We start from the raw sequence: 22,226 nt of genomic DNA, 5'->3' as shown, positions 1-22,226 counted from the left end.
ATTGCATGAAAGAGAATATGCATTGAATTGCATACATTAAATGAACATTTATCAAAGAGAAGGTATATTTCTCTTAGTAGGTTATATGCACGTGTGAGGTAAACAAACTTTCACAAGCTCGCTTAATTAGTGAGCAGAGAGGTACCTTGTTGTGCGTATGTGGACATGTAAGCCAACAGCGAATGTATTCAGAATGGACATTACATTGTGTGTGCTGAGAAGCAGGTAATATGGTGAAAGTTAAAAAGTTTTTATTACAAAAATAATAAAAATGGCGATATTAATTAAACAATCTGCATTAAAAAAAGTATTAAATTTATGAAATGAATTGGATGTATAAGGGGCGCCTTGAGATTTGGAGGCCCGCAAAGCTAAGATGTATTGCGGTACTAGTATCCCCATTTCTATTCACCGCCAAATTTATGAAATGCAGTAACTGTATAAGGGGCGCCTTGAGATTTGGAGGCCCGCAAAGCTAAGATGTATTGCGGTACTGGTATCCCCATTTCTATTCACCGCCAAATTTATGAAATGCAGTAACTGTATAAGGGGCACCTTGAGATTTGAGGCCCGCAAAGCTAAGATGTATTGCGGTACTAGTATCCCCATTTCTATTCACCGCCCAAATTTATGAAATGCAGTAACTGTATAAGGGGTACCTTGAGATTTGGAGGCCCGCAAAGCTAAGATGTATTGCGATACTAGTATCCCCATTTCCGTTCACCGCCCAAATTTATGAAATGCAGTAACTGTATAAAGGGCGCCTTGAGATTTGGAGGCCCGCAAAGCTAAGATGTATTGTGGTACTGGTATCCCCATTTCTGTTCACCGCCTTGGGGTTTAACTTGAATGATAAATATTACAAATTCAATGTAAAATATAATATTTAGCCGCACTAAATTGACTCTTAACGAACAAAATGAAAATATATATCTCGTAACTCGCTCCTGAAAAAAAGGACTAAGGACTCGAATTATAAAGGGGCAGCTGAAAGAGCCATTAGCTTTTGCGGGCCTCACAAATCTCAAGGCGCCCCTTATGCAGTAATGCATTTCATAAATATTTGTTTAATCCAGATTGTGGATTGGTGGTGGTAATTAATATCGCCATTTTTATTATTTTTGTAATAAAAACTTTTTAAACTTTCACCATATTACCTGCTTCTCATCAATGTAATGTCCATTCTGAATACATTCGCTGTTGGCTTACATGTACCCCCACTTACACTCAATCGAATCCTAAGAACCCATAGAAAAACGCCCCATATTTTAAGTCACCAAACAGATCTCAATATTCACTCTCTGTCGCAGTCTTAGCTCCAATCCAGGCAACTTAAAATCCCACACTAAAATTAGCTTCCTATTTCTTCTAATCCTCTCTCTGTGATTCACAACACTCCCCAGCTAACCCTCCGTCGATAGCTCCTCCGTCCATGACCATTGAACTACTATAAAGTTTATAAATTGGGCTGACATATCTGCAGAAACAGCTGCTGGACTTAATGGCTACTAATACTGCAGGTTGGTAGCCAAAATCATTTTTGCTTGTTGCACTTATTGTATGCAGTTGTAAGATACGTAAATTTTAAATCAATCATTTATTCGTATTTTAGCCGTACACCCCATCCCGTCCAAAATAACCCACTCTCCACGGATAAGACCTTATTGGGACTCCATGCAATGGTCTTATCATGAATTTTTAAGGCTGTAAAAGGAAGCTAAGACAATCATTTAACTTTAAATAAATAGAATTTCCAGGAGTAGTTAGTTCCCTTTTTGTGGTCCCTGAGCAAGTAAAGTGAACTATCAAATTCCAGCGATTATTTACAAGAACTCCTGCCGCCACCATATTTACTAAAATTTTGCATCCTGAATATGATAAATATAGAACATCATCAATTTTATTGGAAAATTTTACCCGCGTTTTATGGTTCATTACAATTTTAAGGCATAAACACGCAGTGTTACCAATTGTAGTGCATCGGAAGATGGATGAAAAACCGAAACCTGTCAGGGATCCAAAAAAAAAAAAAATATAAGCGCGCTAAGATGGATAAAAAAAATTCAGCAATATTATCCAACAATTTGTGGATCTAACCGCATGTTCAAAACATTTCTGCATTTTTAAAGGAGACGGCTAAAAGGAGAGCTTCATGCGACTCTTTGAAAGTGAGCTTAAAATAAATATTTTCAACTATAAGTACCATAAGTTTTTTATGAGTATAACTAATGGCTTTAAAATAATACAGCAGAACGATTTAGGTTGTTTTGAAAAACCAAAATCACAAAATCAGTAAACCGACATTTCAATGAGGTTAGGGTTAGATTTGCATCGTAAGTGTCTTGCCTACACACTAAAAAAAGAAGCAGAAGATATGCAAAGTAACTAGGTAGGTAACTGCATAAAATACAGTTTAGTATTAGAGGTTTACTCACTATAAACAAATGTACTGCCAGTGCAGGTAGCTACAATAGTAACGAGAAAAAAAAAAGAAGCCTAATTCTTTAGGCTTTATCTCGCACAGGTAATTTTTAGGAACACCTGGCAAGGTGTGCACAGTCTGCAGTTATTATAACAAACAGCCGGTAGGTACGTTATCTAGATTTTATCAGTCTATTTCTCATTGTTTTCAGCCCACATAACCGTATTTTGTAAAAAAAAACAAAAAACGAATATATACATAACAATAAGTTCCAAATTGACAGAAGCAAATCTTATCTGAAAGAATAAATGACTGTTTCTCTAACAGTAAAACAAAAATTCTAAAACATGGAATTATTACTAAATTATTTAATATTAATTAAAAAGAGAGGGAATGAATTAAGCTCAAAGGTTTAACGTATACTGGATTACAACGCGCACAAATTCCGGGTTTCGAATTCAGCTGCTTTTCTCTTCTTAGGAGCTTCTTACAGCTCCTAGAGATGGACAGTTGAGTAACGAGAGAACGGTCTCCAGAGGTAGGCCGTGCACCAGAAAAATGCTCTAATGTTGAACGCATCAAACAAAAAAAGGGGACGGTGAAATCTTGGATCAGATTATTACTTGTTACGAGTGCACACTATGTTGAGGAATTTTTGTTGGTAAAACTATCAAAGATGGTGGAAACTACCATTCAAAGCCACTAATACTAATTCTGCTATCTACAACCTAAATCTCAAGGCAACAATCTTTAGAGTATAGAGCTGCCAATACTGAGCTGTCATGGTAACGGTGATTACGTGTAACGGGCTAAAGTTAAAACCGCAAAAGGGGCCTAATTTCTTGAAGTCTGCTTCCTCCTAAGGGACCAGTGAAGGGTCAATATAAGCTTAGCTCAGTTTATTTTTAATCTAGTAGGACAACCGGTGTGGGTGTGATGCACTGTAGCTTAAACACGAAAAACTAGCTAAAGTTTGAACTTCACATTCCGTTTGAATAATCCAAACTTAGCGTTACTCCTTTAAAATTTAATTAAAATTTGAAAAAAAAATACAAAATTGTCCATGAAAATTCTTTTCAGGCATTTTTAATGAAAGATTAGAATAGGCTGCCTCGTAAAAAAAAAGGCTATTTCGCTGCAATTTACTACCACCTATTAAAAATGATCAATAAGTAAAATGTTTTGCTAAAATTTTTAGTTGTTAAAATATCACTCGACGGAAAATAAAGAAACTTATGTTAAAAAATCCGTTGTAACTTGGAAAACGAATTAATACCTTCTTTAACAATTTGTTTATGGATGAGTTTTAAGGACGCCATACTTTTATGAAAAGTAAAAAAACTACCATGGTTCCAAGAAATATATTGTAAAGTGTAGATTTTTAGATTTATAAATAGAGTGGGCCCATAAAGACTATAAAAACCACAGAGAAATAAAAAAGATCTATTTTTGGGCACTGATAAACTCATCTGTGTTTGGTACATTAAATGTTGGGCGGCTTTAAAGGGTTAAATCAGTGTGGGTGTGTGTGTGTGTGTGATGATGGTGAGCTGGAGTTTACCTGTGGGTTCGTTAAGCCCAAATAGTTGCAACCAGCAACTATCCTCTGCAGGGGATCTATGTGTTTTGGGATGTCAGTGTAAATATTGTGTTCCAAAGATGTGTAGTATGGAGTCAAGCCATGTGATTATTTGATTAGTGGCGAGCGAAAATCGAGATCAATTCGAAAAAAAATAGTACCTAATTTTTTTCAGAAGATCAGACTACGTGGGTCGTTTGAAAAGTCCGTGCAAAAATAAAAATTACTTAATTTTTTGGGGTAAACCTTTTTTATTTTTCAACATAGTCTCCTTTTAGGCTTATACACTTCGTCCAACGCTGCTCTAGTTTGTTGATCCCTTCCGAATAATAGGATTTGTCCAAGTCTGAAAAATAGCCATTCATTTCTGCAATCACCTCCTCGTTTGAATAAAATATTTTTCCCGCCAGCCATTTCTTCATATTGGGGAACAAATAGTAGTCCGAGGGAGCCAAGTCTGGAGAATAGGGGGGAATGTGAAACGAGTTGGAACCCTATTTCCATTAATTTTGCGACCACAACTGCTGAGGTGTGAGCTGGTGCGTTGTCGTGATGGAAAAGGACTTTATTGTGGGCCAATCGTGGGCGTTTTTCTTGCAGCTCGGTTTTCAAACGGTCCAATAACGATGAATAATAGGCACCTGTAATAGTTTTACCCTTTTCCAGATAGTCGATGAGGATTATTCCTTGCGAATCCCAAAAGACATTCGCCATAATCTTTCCGGCCGAAGGAACGGTCTTCGCCTTTTTTTGGCGCAGATTCCCCCTTGGTAACCCATTGTTTAGATTGTTCTTTGGTCTCAGGAGTGTAGTGATGTATCCATGTTTCATCCACAGTGACGAAACGACGCTTAAAGTCCTGCGGATTCTTCTCGGACAGCTGCAAACCGTCCTTGCAACACTTCACACGATTTCGTTTTTGGTCAAGCGTGAGCAATCGCGGCACCCATCTTGCGAATAGCTTTGTCATGTCCAAATTTTGATGCAAAATAATATGTACCCGTTCATTCGAGATGCCCACAGCACTAGCAATCTCATGCACCTTCACTCTTCTGTCATCCATCACTATATCATGGATTTTATCAATGATTTCTGTAGTAGTAACCTCAACAGGGCGTCCAGAACGTTCAGCGTCACTTGTGCCCATATGGCCACTCCGAAAATTTTGAAATCACTTATAAACTGTTCTAATCGAAGGTGCAGAGTCACCATAATGTTTATCAAGCTTCTCTTTAGTCTCCTGAGGCGTTTTGCCTTTCATAAAGTAGTGTTTAATCAACACACGAAATTCTTTTTCGTCCATTTTTTTGAAAATCACTCGACTTCCTCGATGCAAACGAATGCCAAACACAAAGAAATAGACCGATCTGGCTGAAACTTGGTGTGTGTTCTTCCAAGAGATGCTACTAACTAAACATAACCTCGATACGCGCCAGTAGTGCTATCTCTCTGACTTTGCACGGACTTTTTAAACGACCCTCGTAATCGAAGAATTTCTGTATAATCAAAAAAATTAATCAGAATTCTATAAAAATTGTAGCAAACAAATTGTTATTTATAAAAAAAGAAGCAAAAAAAGAAGAAGTATTTCATTTAATTTTAATTATTAAAATGAGACTTTAATGAAACCCAAAAATGTTTTTTTGCGCTTTTAAATTAAAATTTTAATTAATTCCTTTATTAACAAATTACCCACTGTCTGTTATAGATCTAATAAAATAATAATTTGATCTGGAACAAATATTAAACAATTTGTGCCGAAGGAAACATTTTCACAGCTGATTAGTCCCAATACAGAACATAATAATAATAATTATTATTATTTTTAATTATTTATAGTAGAAGTTCATATTTATTGTAAAACTGTCTGAGTGAATGTGTTCCACGCGCAGAATTCTCTACATTGAATGACCTTTTCAAATATTTTAGAGGCCATTATATTCGAGAATGTAAAAGGGCGATTTGAATACACACAAAGAACAGCAATATCCTTTATTCTAATCTCCATTAATATACGAACAGATATTATTTATTTATAAGCAAATTTTATTGAGATTAGATCGCACAAAATTTAAGCTTAAGCTCTATGCCAGTAATATTTTATAGATGTTTTAAATAAGCGAACAGTTTTTGAAGAACAACCAGCAGATTATTTAAAAAAGTAAAAAATGGTTCAGGACATTTTGACAAAAAAAATGAAAGGATGTCCAGAATTGGAAGCTGTAGAGAAAAGGAAAGAAGAGTAAAAATAAAGAGACATTGGTTGGGGATAATGACAGGGAAAGCCTCGCAGGGTATAGCCTAGAAGAAAAGCCTTGGATACCTTGACAAGAACAGAAACACGACTTCTTCAAAAAAATTTTTTTGAAGAACATATAACTCGTACTTTCAAAGTATCCAGCTAATACGAGAAGACGCCTTTAAACGGTTAGGACTGCACAATGTTCTGAGGTAACAAAGAATCGAGCAACTGAAAGCTGAACAGTACCGTGATTTGAGAAAGATCAAATTGAAGATGAATTGTAGATCAAAGAAAATAATACTGTGCTATCAACGCTTCAAATCGAGTATAAAATCAGACTACCAAATTACACTGCTCCACAAAAAAAGTGGCGCACTTTAAAAATGCGTTATGTTTTTTTCTCTGTAACTTTTTTGTTCTGCATTTTATTTTAGTTCGCAAATATAAGAAGTATAAAGTTACGGGAGGGCTAAAATAAAATAAAAAATGATCTAAAAGAAATAAAAACCTTTAATTTAACAAAAAAGTACTTCTCGGCAAAAAATGAATTTGAAAAAAAAAGTATTTCTTCCGATTAAAAAAAGAGAAAAAGAATTTTAGTAACGTGTATTGCTCGCATTACTGCATCCAATCTCCTCGGCATACTCCTTATTAAATTTCTCACGAAATCTTGTGTTAATTCCTCCCATATCTCCACCAGAGCACCTCGCAACTCTTCTAAGCTCCTGGGCGGATTATTTCTCCATCTTAATCGCCTACCCAGCTCATCCCAAAGATGTTCAATTGGATTTAAATCCGGGCTGCGTGCTGGTCATCTCAGAATACGAATGCCAGTATCGTGGAGATATTGAACAACACAGACGGCAGTGTGTGGTCGAACATTATCCTGCATAAAAATAAAATTCTCCCCAATAAATGGTGCATAGGGTATCACATATTGCTGCAAAATTTCCCTCACATAAAAATCTGCATTCAAGATTGCCCTGTTGAACACGTGGAGCTCAGTCTTAGCCTCCATAGAAATCCCAGCCCACACCAGCACTGAACCACCTCCGAATGGTAGTCTACCAGAAATATTGCACGGAGCGTAGCGCTCCCCAGGCCTTCGGTAAACTCGTCGCCTCCCATCAGGTGCGTAGAGAGCAAAACGGGACTCGTCTGAAAAGAGAACGTTACTGCAATCGTTCTCAGACCAGTTGCGGTGTTCCCTAGCGAACTCTAGACGGGCTCTCCGATGGCCTACGGTGAGCAATGGTCCTGTGGCTTGCTTCCTAGAGCGTAAATTCATTTCAGCGAGCCTTCTTCGTACATTTTCGGCACTGACTGAAACTCCACGAACAGTAAGCAGTGTTTGAGCTGTTTCAGAAGCAGTTGATGTACGATTTCTCAGAGTGTGAATTCTAATAAATCGGTCATCAACTGCTTCTGTGGCTCTTGGTCGATCCGAACCTTGTCTGCGAGTGCAGAGGCCTGTCTCCCGGTAACGATGGATGGCTCTACGGACGGTGGTCTCAGGCAACCCTAACGTTCGTGCTGCGTACCGCTGACTCCGTCCATCCTCAACTAATGCAATAATACGGGCCACTTGCTCTGCTGTAATTGAGAGTTTGCAATGCTTTCAGCTTGAAAAAAGTCGAAACGCAACTGTAGAGGTCAATAAATTTATTTACTGTTGAGGTAAAGTTCATGTTGTTGTTTACACAAAAAGACCGAAGGGGATTAAACGAGGAATTGCTTCTCTATTTACAAGAAACTTTGGGCCTTGTTTCGATTAATTGTTCCCTGACAGTTTATGAAAATAATTAAAACTAATAATCTTTCCCCAAAATGTGATAAAACAAAAAATAAACGTTTTTTTCAAAGTGCGCCACTTTTTTTGTGGAGCAGTTTATGTCTCCACATCTTTTTCAAATTAAATCTCTTAAAGAAGTTCAACCTAACCTTGGTATTCAGATGAAATTATAAAGCAACGAAGAGAAATTAAGAACAAACTTTTCAAAGCTAGCTGACACTTAAAAAAAGTCAAAAAACCTTTTAACTTTAAATATGAACGAGCTGAATGCAAATAATATTAGCACAAATCGATATCTCAACAGACTCGACTGCTGTATTTTGCGATTGTTACGAATGACTATTTAAAAAAAACGAAAATTGAAAAATTCTTTCAATAAACGCTCTAAAAATTACAACTACGTGCCTCTTTACTACGGAAATACTCTCATAAATACGTAATTATAATAACCGGAAATAGTAAATATTTTTCACACATTTTAAATATAGTAATTGTTGCGGTTTATGTATGTGAAAGTGATTTTTCAGAGTGTTCCAAGTTATTGTATAGATTTCCTATATAATTTTTAATTATTTATTTAATAACAACGTTTAAAAACAAAATGTTTCCAAAACTTAATCTAAAAGAAAACATGGCGCTAAAGAACATAAGAGAGTACGATGTTTATTAAAGAATATTTGGTACAAGAGTTGAGAAGAATATAGTGCATATAGAGAGAGAGGTATGCAGCCATATGCTCCCTGTATTACCGCAGGAGGTAACCCTACAAGGCTTGTGCACAACAGCAGGAGATATGCCCCTACTTTCGGCTTCACTTCTGGCGGCTAATAAGAGAGAAAATGCTCTTTCGGCGGTAACCGTAACTGAACAAAGGAAATAAATATGAAGAAAGGAACCACAAGAAGATGAGGATTAAAAAGACTTTCAATTTCTTCATCTGATATAAATAGTAAGATTGCGTTAACTGGATAACTTCAGTAAAGCTCAACAAACTTAAAGCAACAACAATACTTAAAATTAAAAAAAAAAAAAGTTCACACTAACTTTTTCATGCATGCAAGTTAAATGAAAACAATTTTCAGCAACGTATTTCTCGAAATCTATTTAATCTATGTTGTTGCAACAAAATTACAGTTATAAAGGAGGATTTGCCCTATAATTTAAAGAAAATTTGGGAATTTTATCTTTTATAGAAAAAGAGAAAAAAATTGTCAAAGTTGGGTGTTTTTCAACGTTACGCTTTTTCATGCAGTTTTTGACGATCAACTGTCCTATCGGAACAGTTTTAATTAATAGACCCATTGCCAAAAAAAAATTAAAGCAAATCCTATTTCCTGTTTACTCGTTTTTCTTCACTTTTCTTTTTTGGCAAGCTTTTTTTTTTAAACGTCTTTTAAAATTACCTAAGGTGGTAAAACTGTATTTAATACAAACATGGTACTTTAAAAAACGGGGTGTTGAAAGTAAAACCTCCCACGAACTAATTATTCCCGAAAAAAAATTAATTAAAAGAGATAATAGATATTTAGATGGGGGTCAAATATTCTACGAAATTCATAGAAAACAGGTGGAAGCTATTTTTTGCGTGAAATTGCAAAATTTCTAAAACAGAATTTGAAACAAAATATTATTTGAGAAACCCCCGGAAGACTGTTTTGGTAAAAAAGAAATATCGCTTTCAAAAAAGAAACACAGCAGTTAGAATCAAAATTCAGATTAAAAATACTTTAAAAGCGGAAATACTTTGAAATCTTAAAGGCAAGAAATAAATTTCCGGCAAAATGAAATAAATTTGAATGGGATAGTTCCGCTTTTTTAAGAAATTTAAATTTAGAATTTGGCTCGGCAAAATGTTGTTATTTTCTTTTTATCCTTAGATTTGACAACACTAACGACGCGAATTGATAATCGAATGTTAAAATATTTTTTATTCAAGTTTGGTTACTAAAAAAATGCGAAATATGTATATCTATATTTGAGAGAGAAATGGAGGCTTTTCCAGAGTTCTCCTTCGATTTTTCTGTTCTGTTTTTACTTCAGGACATACGAGGGTCGTTTGAAAAGTCCGTGCAAAGTCAGAGAGATAGCACTACTGGCGCGTATCAAGGTTATATTTAGTTAGTAGCATCTCTTGGAAGAACACACACCAAGTTTCAGCCAGATCGGTCTATTTCTTTGTGTTTGGCATTCGTTTGAATCGAGGAAGTTGAGTGATTTTCAAAAAATGGATGAAAAAGAATTTCGTGTGTTGATTAAACACTACTTTATGAAAGGCAAAACGCCTCAGGAGACTAAAGAGAAGCTTGATATACATTATGGTGACTCTGCACCTTCGATTAGAACAGTTTATAAGTGGTTTCAAAATTTTCGGAGTGGCCATATGGGCAAAAAGTGACGCTGAACGTTCTGGACGCCCTGTTGAGGTTACTACTCCAGAAATCATTGATAAAATCCATGATATGGTGATGGATGACAGAAGAGTGAAGGTGCGTGAGATTGCTAGTACTGTGGGCATCTCGAATGAACGGGTACATAATATTTTGCATCAACATTTGGACATGACAAAGCTATCCGCAAGATGGGTGCCGCGATTGCTCACGCTTGACCAAAAACGAAATCGTGTGAAGTGTTGCAAGGACGGTTTGCAGCTGTTCCAGAAGAATCCGCAGGACTTTAAGCATCGTTTCGTCACTGTGGATGAAACATGGATACATGACTGCACTCCTGAGACCAAAGAACAATCTAAACAATGGGTTACCAAGGGGGAATCTGCGCCAAAAAAGGCGAAGACCGTTCCTTCGGCCGGAAAGATTATGGCGACTGTCTTTTGGGATTCGCAAGGAATAATCCTCATCGACTATCTGGAAAAGGGTAAAACTATTACAGGTGCATGTTATTCATCGTTATTGGACCGTTTGAAAACCGAGCTGCAAGAAAAACGCCCACGATTGGCCCATAAAAAAGTCCTTTTCCATCACGACAACGAACCAGCTCACACCTCAGCAGTTGTGGAAAATTAATGGAAATAGGGTTCCAACTCGTTTCACATCCCCCCTATTCTCCAGACTTGGCTCCTTCGGACTACTATTTGTTTCCCAATATGAAGAAATGGCTGGCGGGAAAAAGATTTTATTCAAACGAGGAGGTGATTGCAGAAACGAATGGCTATTTTTCAGACTTGGACAAATCCTATTATTCGGAAGGGATCAACAAACTAGAGCAGCGTTGGACGAAGTGTATAAGCCTAAAAGGAGACTATGTTGAAAAATAAAAAAGGTTTACCCCCAAAAATTAAGTAGTTTTTATTTTTGCACGGACTTTTCAAACGACCCTCGTAAGCACATAATTGATTTCCCTTTTGACTCATGTAGTTATATAAAAATAACTACCTATAAAATGTGGGTAAATGAAAAATGTAATTAGTCAGTAAATATCTCAGAGACTTTGGGCGAAGATGCTAGTAGAAAGCGAAAATCTGATTAGAATACGCGAGAGAAAAATGTTGCAGAAGACCTACGACCTCCCAGAGTAGAACGAAGAACTCAAAAAGAGATTTAAACAGAGAACCCGACCGGACCTAGTTTCTCTTGTATCAATCAAGAAAGATATGATTGAGATGGCTCGGACCTCTGTTAGATGCCCCAATACAGCCGCAGGAGCTCTCTAGATATAAAGGTCGTCCCAGAATAAGGTGGCTGGATGACGTAGAGAGTGATCAGCGGATGGCAGAGGTCACAAGATGAAGGGAGGCGAGAATGACCCTCTTTCGCTCTTGCATAAGATCCAGTTCCCTATCATTGCACCAAAAAAATTTAATTCAATTCACACCCAATACCTTTTTATTAATAAATCAATGAATTGGATTTTTTGTTTTCCATCCCAAAACTATCCCACATGTTTTTAAAATCCTATTCAAATAAATTACAGCACCTGTAGTCCAAAAAAAAATCCTCACCTCACAAGGTAAATCAAAGCGTTTACTTCTCGATTCAAAGTTGAGTTACATGCAATGACCTTGGTTTTTTAAAAATACACTAGATTGTGTGGCATGCGCGCAAAATTTAGAGGGAACGCTATCTATAAATAAGTTCTTTATTTTATATTTAATTTTTTCCTTTTTTTTTCACCTTAAGTTTACTTTCACTTCTTAAGTCAGGTGGTATGGGGTTATATTTTTATTGGGAGTTGAAGCTTTATTGTAAGAAATTATTTTTAGAACGCCTTTGTTTATTCTTACGCAGTTATATATAAGTATTATGCTTATCAAAGTATTTTGCTTGGCAGATTTATTTTATTTATTCCCTGGCTGGCCACAGATGAGCAGTTTTTAACTCCTTAAGAAGACCTAAATTTACTTGTAATCTGACAACAAAAAAGAAGGTATTGCTGTTTTGGAAGAAATTCAAAAACTCGCGACATCTGTTCTGCAGAGAACCATTTCTTTTGGTAACTGTACATGGTGGTCCAGGACTTCAGGTCAATTAGCTTTAAGAACTTCTTATTGATTTTTAAGTGATTTTAAGTATGTATTTTTTATTTATTAAGTCTGTATTGCTAATTATATCTGTTATAGAGACAAAACTATGCACAACAATTTGGTACAATGCTTATTGACATCTGAACAATAGGAAAATAAAGGTTTGAAGTTTAGGTGGTAATGAAATTCTCCAATATTTAACCTCTTATATCTTACTAACTCTAATCTCTAGGACTTAGCAATTTATTCAGTTATAGAGCGACAATTAAACTTTAAAATGAATCAATAACAGCCGAAATAGAAGTTACAGGTCTAATGAAATCGGTGAAACAATTTTCAGCATATAAACTGCTCCACAAAAAAAGTGGCGCACTTTGAAATAAGCGTTTAATTTTTGTTTTATCACATTTTGGGGAAAGATTATTAGTTTTAATTGTTTTCATAAACTGTCAGGGAACAATTAATCGAATCAAGGTCCAAAGTTTCTTGGAAATAGAGAAGCAATGCCTCGTTTTATCCCCTTCGATCTTTTTGTGTAAAGAACAACGTGAACTTTACCTCAACAGTAAATAAATTTATTGACCTCTACAGTTGCGATTCGACTTTTTTCAAGCTGAAAGCATTGCAAACTCAATTACAGCAGAGCAAGTGGCCCGTATTATTGCATTAGTTGAGGATGGACGGAGTCAGCGGTACGCAGCACGAACGTTAGGGTTGCCTGAGACCACCGTCCGTAGAGCCATCCATCGTTACCGGGAGACAGGCCTCTGCACTCGCAGACAAGGTTCGGGTCGACCAAGAACCACAGAAGCACTAGATGACCGATTTATTAGAATTCACACTCTAAGAAATCGTACATCAACTGCTTCTGAAACAGCTCAAACACTGCTTACAGTTTGTGGAGTTTTAGTTAGTGCCGAAACCGTACGAAGAAGGTTCGCTGAAATGAATTTACGCTCTAGGAAGCAAGCCACAGGACCATTGCTCACTGTAGATCATCGGAGAGCCCGTCTAGAGTTCGCTAGGGAACACCGCAACTGGTCTGAGTACGATTGGAGAAACGTTCTCTCTTCAGACGAGTCCCGTTTTGCTCTCTATGCACCTGATGGGAGGCGACGGGTTTACCGAAGGCCTGGAAAGGGAGCAATATTTCTTGTAGACTACCATTCTGAGGTGGTTCAGTGCTGGTGTGGGCTGGGATTTCTATGGAGGCTCAGACTGAGCTCCACGTGTTCAACAGGGCAATCTTGAATGCAGATTTGTATGTGAGGGAAATTTTGCAGCAATATGTGATACCCTATGCACCATTTATTAGGGAGAATTTTATTTTTATGCAAGATAATGCCCGACCATACACTGCCGCCTGTGTTGTTCAATAACTCCACGATACTGGCATTCGTGTTCTGAGATGGCCAGCACGCAGCCCGGATTTAAATCCAATCGAACATCTTTGGGATGAGCTGGGTAGACGATTAAGATGGAGAAATAATCCTCCCAGGAGCTTAGAAGAGTTGCGAGGTGCTCTGGTGGAGATATGGGAGGAATTAACACAAGATTTCGTGAGAAATTTAATAAGGAGTATGCCGAGGAGATTGGATGCAGTAATGCGAGCAATACACGTTACTAAAATTCTTTTTCTCTTTTTTTAATCGGAAGAAATACTTTTTTTTCAAATTCATTTTTTGCCGAGAAGTACTTTTTTGTTAAATTAAAGGTTTTTATTACTTTTAGATCATTTTTTATTTTATTTTAGCCCTCCCGTAACTTTATACTTCTTATATTTGCTAACTAAAATAAAATGTAGAATAAAAAAGTTACAGAGAAAAAAAAAATAACGCATTTTTAAAGTGCGCCACTTTTTTTGTGGAGCAGTGTATTTTCTTTAAGACCAATATATCGGATCGTTGTAATGGGGAATCGTTACGAAATTGTTAACAGGAAAATCCGGCTCTCTTTCCAGAGAACATGACCCCGAACTCCAGCCGACGACAAACCTACCTTTCTATCAGATTCAGAAAACATCTGTAAAGAGCTATTCTAAAGTGAGTGGACCCAGCTTCTAAGCAGATTGTACAGAGGTAAGGGTCTCTTATAAAAAGAAATTTTCAAGCAAGCTTTACTTCTAACAACTTAATTATAATAGTTTTCATAAAAAATGGAAACGACTAAAATCCAAGGCCTAGACTGGGGGGAATCAAACCCATTAAACCAACAATACATTTTAGCATTGCGGGTCTAGCCTCTTAATCGCTCGGCTATCGTGGCGCCTCATATTCTGACGGATTGCTTTGAGTTGGTTCGTCATATAAGGCCTCTGAGACTTGGGAGGAAGAAGAACACATATGGGGAAACAAAACCGCTTATGCATACTTAGATGAAGTAGAAACCTAGAATAGTCCTCTATCGGGGCAGTACACAATACCAACAACCATATTAGGACATTCCACAAAAATTCTCCTACGAACAATATCATGGCGAATTTTTTTTAAAGAAAGAGCTACAAGAAGTTAAGCTTTATTCTTAATAATACCTGATGCGACCAATCTATGTTGAAATCAACTATTTAACCTAAAGTAAAACGATATCTCAAGTTTTTCAATGATTAATCTGTTATTGTGCTTAAAAACAATAAATTGGTAAAATTTCAAAGGATCCTTTCTTCGTAAGACTAGCCTATTCAAGATAAACTGATCCAAAGAAGGCAAAACTTATCTGTTACACTAAAAATCTAATCAATCACTTAACCCATTAACTGCCAAATTTTTTTTTTTGAGAAATTTTACTATTTTTTCAAAAAATATAGTTTTTTAATAACTCCAGTATTAAATAAATAGTTTTTAAACATTTCATTTTATTAAAAAAATTAATTTTTTTGAAAAGTCCCATTTGGGGATTATGGCAACTACAGGTACAAGAAATCATTTTTTAAAAAACATTTTATCTTTGTAAAAACGAAGTATATACATCAACAGAGATCTTTTTATTATTAAAAGAATGAACCTAAGAGTTTAAAATATTAGGTTTTAAAAAAATTAATAAGAATTATCAAATTGTTGAAAATAGGCGAGCCACTTTCCCATACATTCTACATGTATCCCTACACATTGCATTTCCTAAGTTTATCACATCTTCATCCTCGTACCAATATATCTGCTCTTGCGGAAGAGAAAGGTATCCAATAAACAGTAGGAATTAAATAAACTTAAGTAGGCAGACTACAGAAAACTGGATTTCATAACGATAATTTTGGCAGCGAAAGATATACTCTCTTTCACAACATTCAGCATTGTCTTCTGACATCAGTGTTTCGAACATCTGTACAGGTAATTTCCCTTGAAGAACTTTTTCTTTTTTTCTCTCTTTCTAAAATTACCTTACGAGGGTCGTTTGAAAAGTCCGTGCAAAGTCAGAGAGATAGCACTACTGGCGCGTATCGAGGTTATGTTTAGTTAGTAGCATCTCTTGGAAGAACACACACCAAGTTTCAGCCAGATCGGTCTATTTCTTTGTGTTTGGCATTCGTTTGAATCGAGGAAGTCGAGTGATTTTCTCACGCTTGACCGAAAACGAAATCGTGTGAAGTGTTGCAAGGACGGTTTGCAGTTGTTCCAGAAGAATCCGCAGGACTTTAAGCGTCGTTTCGTCACTGTGGATGAAACATGGATACATCACTACACTCCTGAGACCAAAGAACAATCTAAACAATGGGTTACCAAGGGGGAATCTGCGCCAAAAAAGGCGAAGACCGTTCCTTCGGCCGGAAAGATTATGGCGACTGTCTTTTGGGATTCGCAAGGAATAATCCTCATCGACTATCTGGAAAAGGGTAAAACTATTACAGGTGCATATTATTCATCGTTATTGGACCGTTTGAAAACCGAGCTGCCAGAAAAACGCCCACGATTGGACCACAAAAAAGTCCTTTTCCATCACGACAACACACCAGCTCACACCTCAGCAGTTGTGGTCGCAAAATTAATGGAAATAGGGTTCCAACTCGTTTCACATCTCCCCTATTCTCCAGACTTGGCTCCCTCGGACTACTATTTGTTCCCCAATATGAAGAAATGGCTGGCGGGAAAAAGATTTTATTCAAACGAGGAGGTGATTGCAGAAACGAACGGCTATTTTTCAGACTTGGACAAATCCTATTATTCGGAAGGGATCAACAAACTAGAGCAGCGTTGGACGAAGTGTATAAGCCTAAAAGGAGACTATGTTGAAAAATAAAAAAGGTTTACCCCAAAAAATTTTTTAGCTTTTATAGGCGGGCAAGGTATTTCTTCATTGATACCTTCTTTAGGAAGATTTGTGTAAATTTCGATAAGTCCTGGTAGGTACTTTGGAAGTGTAGACTCATCAATCTCCTCGTCATCAGTCAGAGCAGCTACTAAATCTGGTGGTAACTCCACGATGTCGATAACATTAATGCCCTCAATTCCATCATGAAATTATTCTAGAAAATAGGGATCATTTTCTATTGACTCTAAGTTCACCCAAAGAAAATTGTTTCGAACCCATAGCTGGAGAAACAAAAAAAAATGATTTCACAAAAAATGTACCTCTATCAGCCATAATCCTCAAATGGGGATCACTAAGGTCAAAACTCGAAACAAAAGGCTTCATTGGCGAAGAAAACTATATGTTCCAAAAGTTAAAGATATAGGGCACATATTAAACGCAGAATAAGTTTTAAACTAGAACTCGTTGATATTTTTTTTAAATTGTGAACTCGGTCATAATTACTCTTACCACTCACCTTGCGTGTTGACAACTTCAAAATGTTATTTTTTAGTTATAAAAAAACTCTAGTTATTGCAAACTCACTTAAAATGTTTACACACTGTTTTATTAACGTTTTAGAAGGGTAAAATATCAAAACTATCAATTCTGCCAACTGAAAAACCTAAAAAAAACCTATGATCCCCAAATGGGGCCTATGGCAGGTAATGGGTTAATATTTAAATAATGGAACTTCCATTCAGGAGCAATGACATCACAATTTTATTTATAAATTCTATTTATGTAAAAGCTAATAAAACTATCTAGGTTTGTGGTTAAATTCCATTGCATTATACATATTATGTGTACACTAAATATGGTTTACAAAAATATTAACTCAATAAATGAATATCCTACCTTGTGCAGGTGTTCCAACGCCAATATGATTTCACCAATGTAAATTCTGACTTGACTCTCAGAGAAGTGTTCCCTTTGATACAGATGGGTGAACAATTCTCCACCGCTTACGTAATCTGCCATCAATAACAAAAACACCAATTGAATTAGTTGAATATAACTAAGAGTTGATTTAGATATACAAAGTTTAGCAGCTGTAATCTCAGGTAAATGATAAATTAAATTCCTCCATAAATTTATTTAAAACCTTCAGGTTAAATTTCATATTTAATAGATTTTATTATTATATAAAACAAGGATTTATGTAATCGAATAATTTTATATTATTCAGACTGCTGAATAATATAAATAATTGTTTATGAATAAGATTATCTTTTAATTGATTCAAGTTATTATTACTCTTTTAATGATTTCAAAATTTATTTGAAATCAATTGGTTGAGAAAATAAGTAATTACACAAAAAAAAAGGAAAAATTTTAATGTCGTCAACTCCTTACCAGTTACGAAATTACTCATTAGCAAAAGAACGGAAACTTCAATTCCCCCCTCTGTATTTTCTCTTACTACTTTTTAATGAGTAAACCACGGTTCTTCAATTCTTTCTTGAAGGCTCCTAAAGACCCTTCTTTAGCATACGAAGGGCTCCTGCAATAAAGTAATCGAGTAACTATTACAAGTTCCTAACCATCGGTGTGGGCTAAGCCACCTATTAACACTACGGAGAGATCAGCGGCTATTTCAGGTGATCAGGAAGCGTCCAAGAAGTAAACTGATCAATGAGAGGGGGTCAAGAATGTGCCGGAAAAGGTGGAAGTAAAACTTCTTATAGATTCTTGGAGATTTAGGGTTTTTGAATAAAAGTTACTTTTAGATTGAAGAGAATGGCTCATTTAATTCATGACTTTTGGATCCCACAACAATATCAAATTTATTCAAAGAATTCTTGGTAAAGCAGTATAAAATAACATAGGCGCTTTTCACCTTTCTTAAAGCTAGAATCCCAGGCACAATGTAAGGCAGATGGTACATCACAGGAGCCCAGACAAGTGAATAAGGTAAGTAGACACTCTCAAGTTCAATGTAATCCGATCTAAACGTGGAAATATTATTCTACTCTCTCCGCTCGCATGCTGTTTCAAAAGTCAAGAAAATTACACGGTTAAGAGATGTCAAAAATAATAAAAATAAGCAAATTCTTCTTCCGCAAGAGTTTTTATTATAATTTAGAGAATGTTAATTTAAATTAGAACGAACCACTCCCGCAATTCACTCTTGCTTCTAAACTTTCTTAAAAGTGTTCAGTTTGTTGAAGTAATGGCTATGGTGAGAAGAGAGCATGTTTTTTCAGCAGGTATAAGTAGAGGATCATATTGTTCTCTAGTTCAGCATCAAGACTGGTCGACCTTAAGGCACTATTTTTAGGGCATTTAGGTAGGAAATTCAGGTAAATAGCTTAAGAGAAACGGAGTCTTCAGTACCAGAAAGTAATATTAAGTTCCAACTACTGGAGCTTTTAAGTTATTCTGTACACTAATACACTGATATATGTAAGCCAAACGCTAGTTCAGTACAACCTCGATTAACCGGGCTAACCTCCGGCTATACCCACCCCGGAAAACTGAAATCCCGCTTAAATTGAATACACAGTATTACATAGTACATTTTGTACGTTTAGCACCAGTTTTCTTAAGGACGAACTGATTAACACTAAAGACTAGCTTGAGATTAGGCTACTCTCTGGGAAGATTAAAATAATGCCGGTAGTTTTCCATAAAAATGTTTCATATAACCGTGAAGTTGAAAATCAACCATTTACGACGACACGTAAATCCCATGGTCTTTTGCAAGATCGTGGTAAATCCCAAGAAATTCAGTACTAATTGCACCATATTTTGGGTTTTTACATACATACATACATACATAATGACCCTTCAAGAAAATCAGGTATAAAAGAGTTGCTGCCACGCCTACAATTACGTTACATCGGAAGACAAAAAATTTTCCTGACAGCCACCGAAAATTAACTTTTGTTTCGGCGCCGATCCAGGTGTTCTTATGATGACTCAACATGATCCTGGTTAATCCGAATCCCGGTTAACCGAGGGCCGGTTAATGGAGGTTGTACTGAACATATTTATTATAGCTTACTCTTACTAAAATAAGAAAGAGTTTTGCGTGCCAACAAATTTTGTCTGTTTTCACCGAATTTGGAGTTTGGGGTTCCCTTAGTCTGGAAAAGTGGTTTGTATACCTCAGGCACGCTTCCCTAAATGGTTTAAAAAATCATTTGGAAAATTTCCTCCAAAACGATCATTTGGGAGGGATGCTATCCTCCAAAAAAAAAAAAGTGGGTCAGTGGGGCGACGCTACGCTCTAAAGCAGGCATTTGCAACCTACGGCCCAAGGGATACGGCCCGTGACGACTTTTCCAAACATCAGTGAATTCTGACCCCCGCTAACCCTAAGATATTGTCTGTTAGAGATAATTTTAATAGAGAAAGAGGTATTTAGAAATATCACTTTATAAAAGCGAGCAGCAACTTTTTTTTAAAGATGTACTTCATAAAATCAGGAAATCAGGACGCGAATCACTGATAAGCACCTAGAAAACATTGTTACCAGTTTCCACGACCACAATATCTCCCTAATACGGATAAATCTCCTACGTACCATGCAATCTCAAAGTCCAATTATATAAACGAGTCAAAAGAAAAATTGATAAAAGTTCTCATCACCAAGAAATAACCATTTAACTTTTCCTACCGTACGCACGCACACTGTGTCGATTAGTGAATGGAACGTTTCTTTGCTACTTTCACCTGCCTTCTTCAAAATATTCACCACCAACACAAAGAGAAGTGGAGTCTTCTTCTTCTTCTTCTTTTTTTTTAAATCGTTTAAGTGATAGAGGAAGGAGAAGTATCACGGAATGTATGTAAGCCGAGGTGGAGATGTCCTACTGGTACACTTTACTGTGGAAGAATGTATCAGCGGACACTGTCATGGGTGTACCAACTTGGACAGAAGTAGAAGTGGCCCATCTTGCATCATCTTACAAAATAACTCATAATATTTCCCTTTTACGCAGCACTTCCTGGGGATTTACTCTCCCTGGCAAAATAAATCCCGTTTTTGAACACGCATATTCCCTTACTAAAAATTAAATTGACAAATTTCTTTGCATGGTGGAGACCTAATACATAAATTAGCACCAAGGTAAGTAGCGGAAATGACTGGTTAAGCTGCCCGCCAAAAGCTTGCCCGGGAAAGTATTATTTCATTTATAAACCTGATTTTAATGAACTATTTAGACAATTTAAGGGAAATTAACTTCCTCAATAAATTGTAAAAGAAAGCGACAATTTTTTTTAATTTCCTTTCGTTTCACTTTTAAATAAAAAAAAGTTGCTTTTATCGCATTGTCTTCGACGGAAGAGAATTGAATCTTATAATTGTGGCTCGTACTAAACAAAAAATATTAAATAAATGGATAAAGATAAGAGTTCATCAAGAGCAGAGAATGGGTGCAACAATATTTCCACCTGAGTGGCAATAGCCTCTCAGGTAAGAAGTGGCTTTAAAAAAAAGAAAAAGTAAACGATTCAGATGTTCAGTCAGATGGCAATGATGAATTATGGCTTTTGGAGATATGAGGACTTTATTGCAGTAGTTCTTTCAGTAATAATAAAAAGAAGACACATTCAGCGTGAACTCTAAAACTTGATCCATTCTCAAGTTCTAACTTATATAATTGAAAGTCCGAACTTCAAAACATATTTAACGTTATATGTTACGATTATTTATAGATTCTAGATCCGTACGTGAGTCTAAAATCGTAACTCAGATCTCCAAGTAAAGGAATTTCTCAATAAGAACTAATTAATGTGCCAAAAAAATCGCTCTAAGTCCTTCTGATAAGTAACACCGTAGAAAGTATTCACTAACAATAAGCGCTTAAGATAAGCTAAGTTTGTTTTTTAAGGGGACGCTGGATTAGAAAAGGTTACGAACTATTGTACGAGGGTCGTTTGAAAAGTCCGTGCAAAGTCAGAGAGATAGCACTACTGGCGCGTATCGAGGTTATGTTTAGCTAGTAGCATCTCTTGGAAGAACACACACCAAGATTCAGCCAGATCGGTCTATTTCTTTCTGTTTGGCATTCGTTTCAATCGAGGAAGTTGAGTGATTTTCAAAAAATGGAGGAAAAAGAATTTCGTGTGTTGATTAAACACTACTTTATGAAAGGCAAAACGCCTCAGGAGACTAAAGAGAAGCTTGATATACATTATGGTGACTCTGCACCTTCGATTAGAACAGTTTATAAGTGGTTTCAAAATTTTCGGAGTGGCCATATGGGCACAAGTGACGCTGAACGTTCTGGACGCCCTGTTGAGGTTACTACTCCAGAAATCATTGATAAAATCCATGATATGGTAATGGATGACAGAAGAGTGAAGGTGCGTGAGATTGCTAGTGCTGTGGGCATCTCGAATGAACGGGTACATAATATTTTGCATCAACATTTGGACATGACAAAGCTATCCGCAAGATGGGTGCCGCGATTGCTCACGCTT

At 36.4% G+C, this 22,226-nt stretch overlaps 1 protein-coding gene across 2 annotated transcripts in view; it reads right to left on the bottom strand.

Annotated features, from left to right (window-relative positions):
* The window catches only part of LOC141455911 (ribosomal protein S6 kinase alpha-5-like), a 423,200-nt gene that overhangs the window by 88,052 nt on the left and 312,922 nt on the right, over positions 1–22,226 (bottom strand). For both annotated transcript variants that reach the window (XM_074131400.1, XM_074131401.1), the window contains exon 4: positions 17,652–17,767. In XM_074131400.1, coding sequence (XP_073987501.1) covers positions 17,652–17,767 — 116 coding nt within the window. The remainder of the gene's footprint in view (positions 1–17,651; positions 17,768–22,226) is intronic.

Source organism: Rhodnius prolixus, unplaced genomic scaffold (genome assembly GCF_049639745.1).
Source record: "Rhodnius prolixus isolate KJV_2025 unplaced genomic scaffold, Rpr scaffold_4, whole genome shotgun sequence".
In the NCBI taxonomy this organism is placed as follows: Eukaryota; Metazoa; Arthropoda; class Insecta; order Hemiptera; family Reduviidae; genus Rhodnius; species Rhodnius prolixus.
Note: the sequence above shows the minus strand (reverse complement) of the source record. Positions and strands in the feature narration are given on the sequence as shown.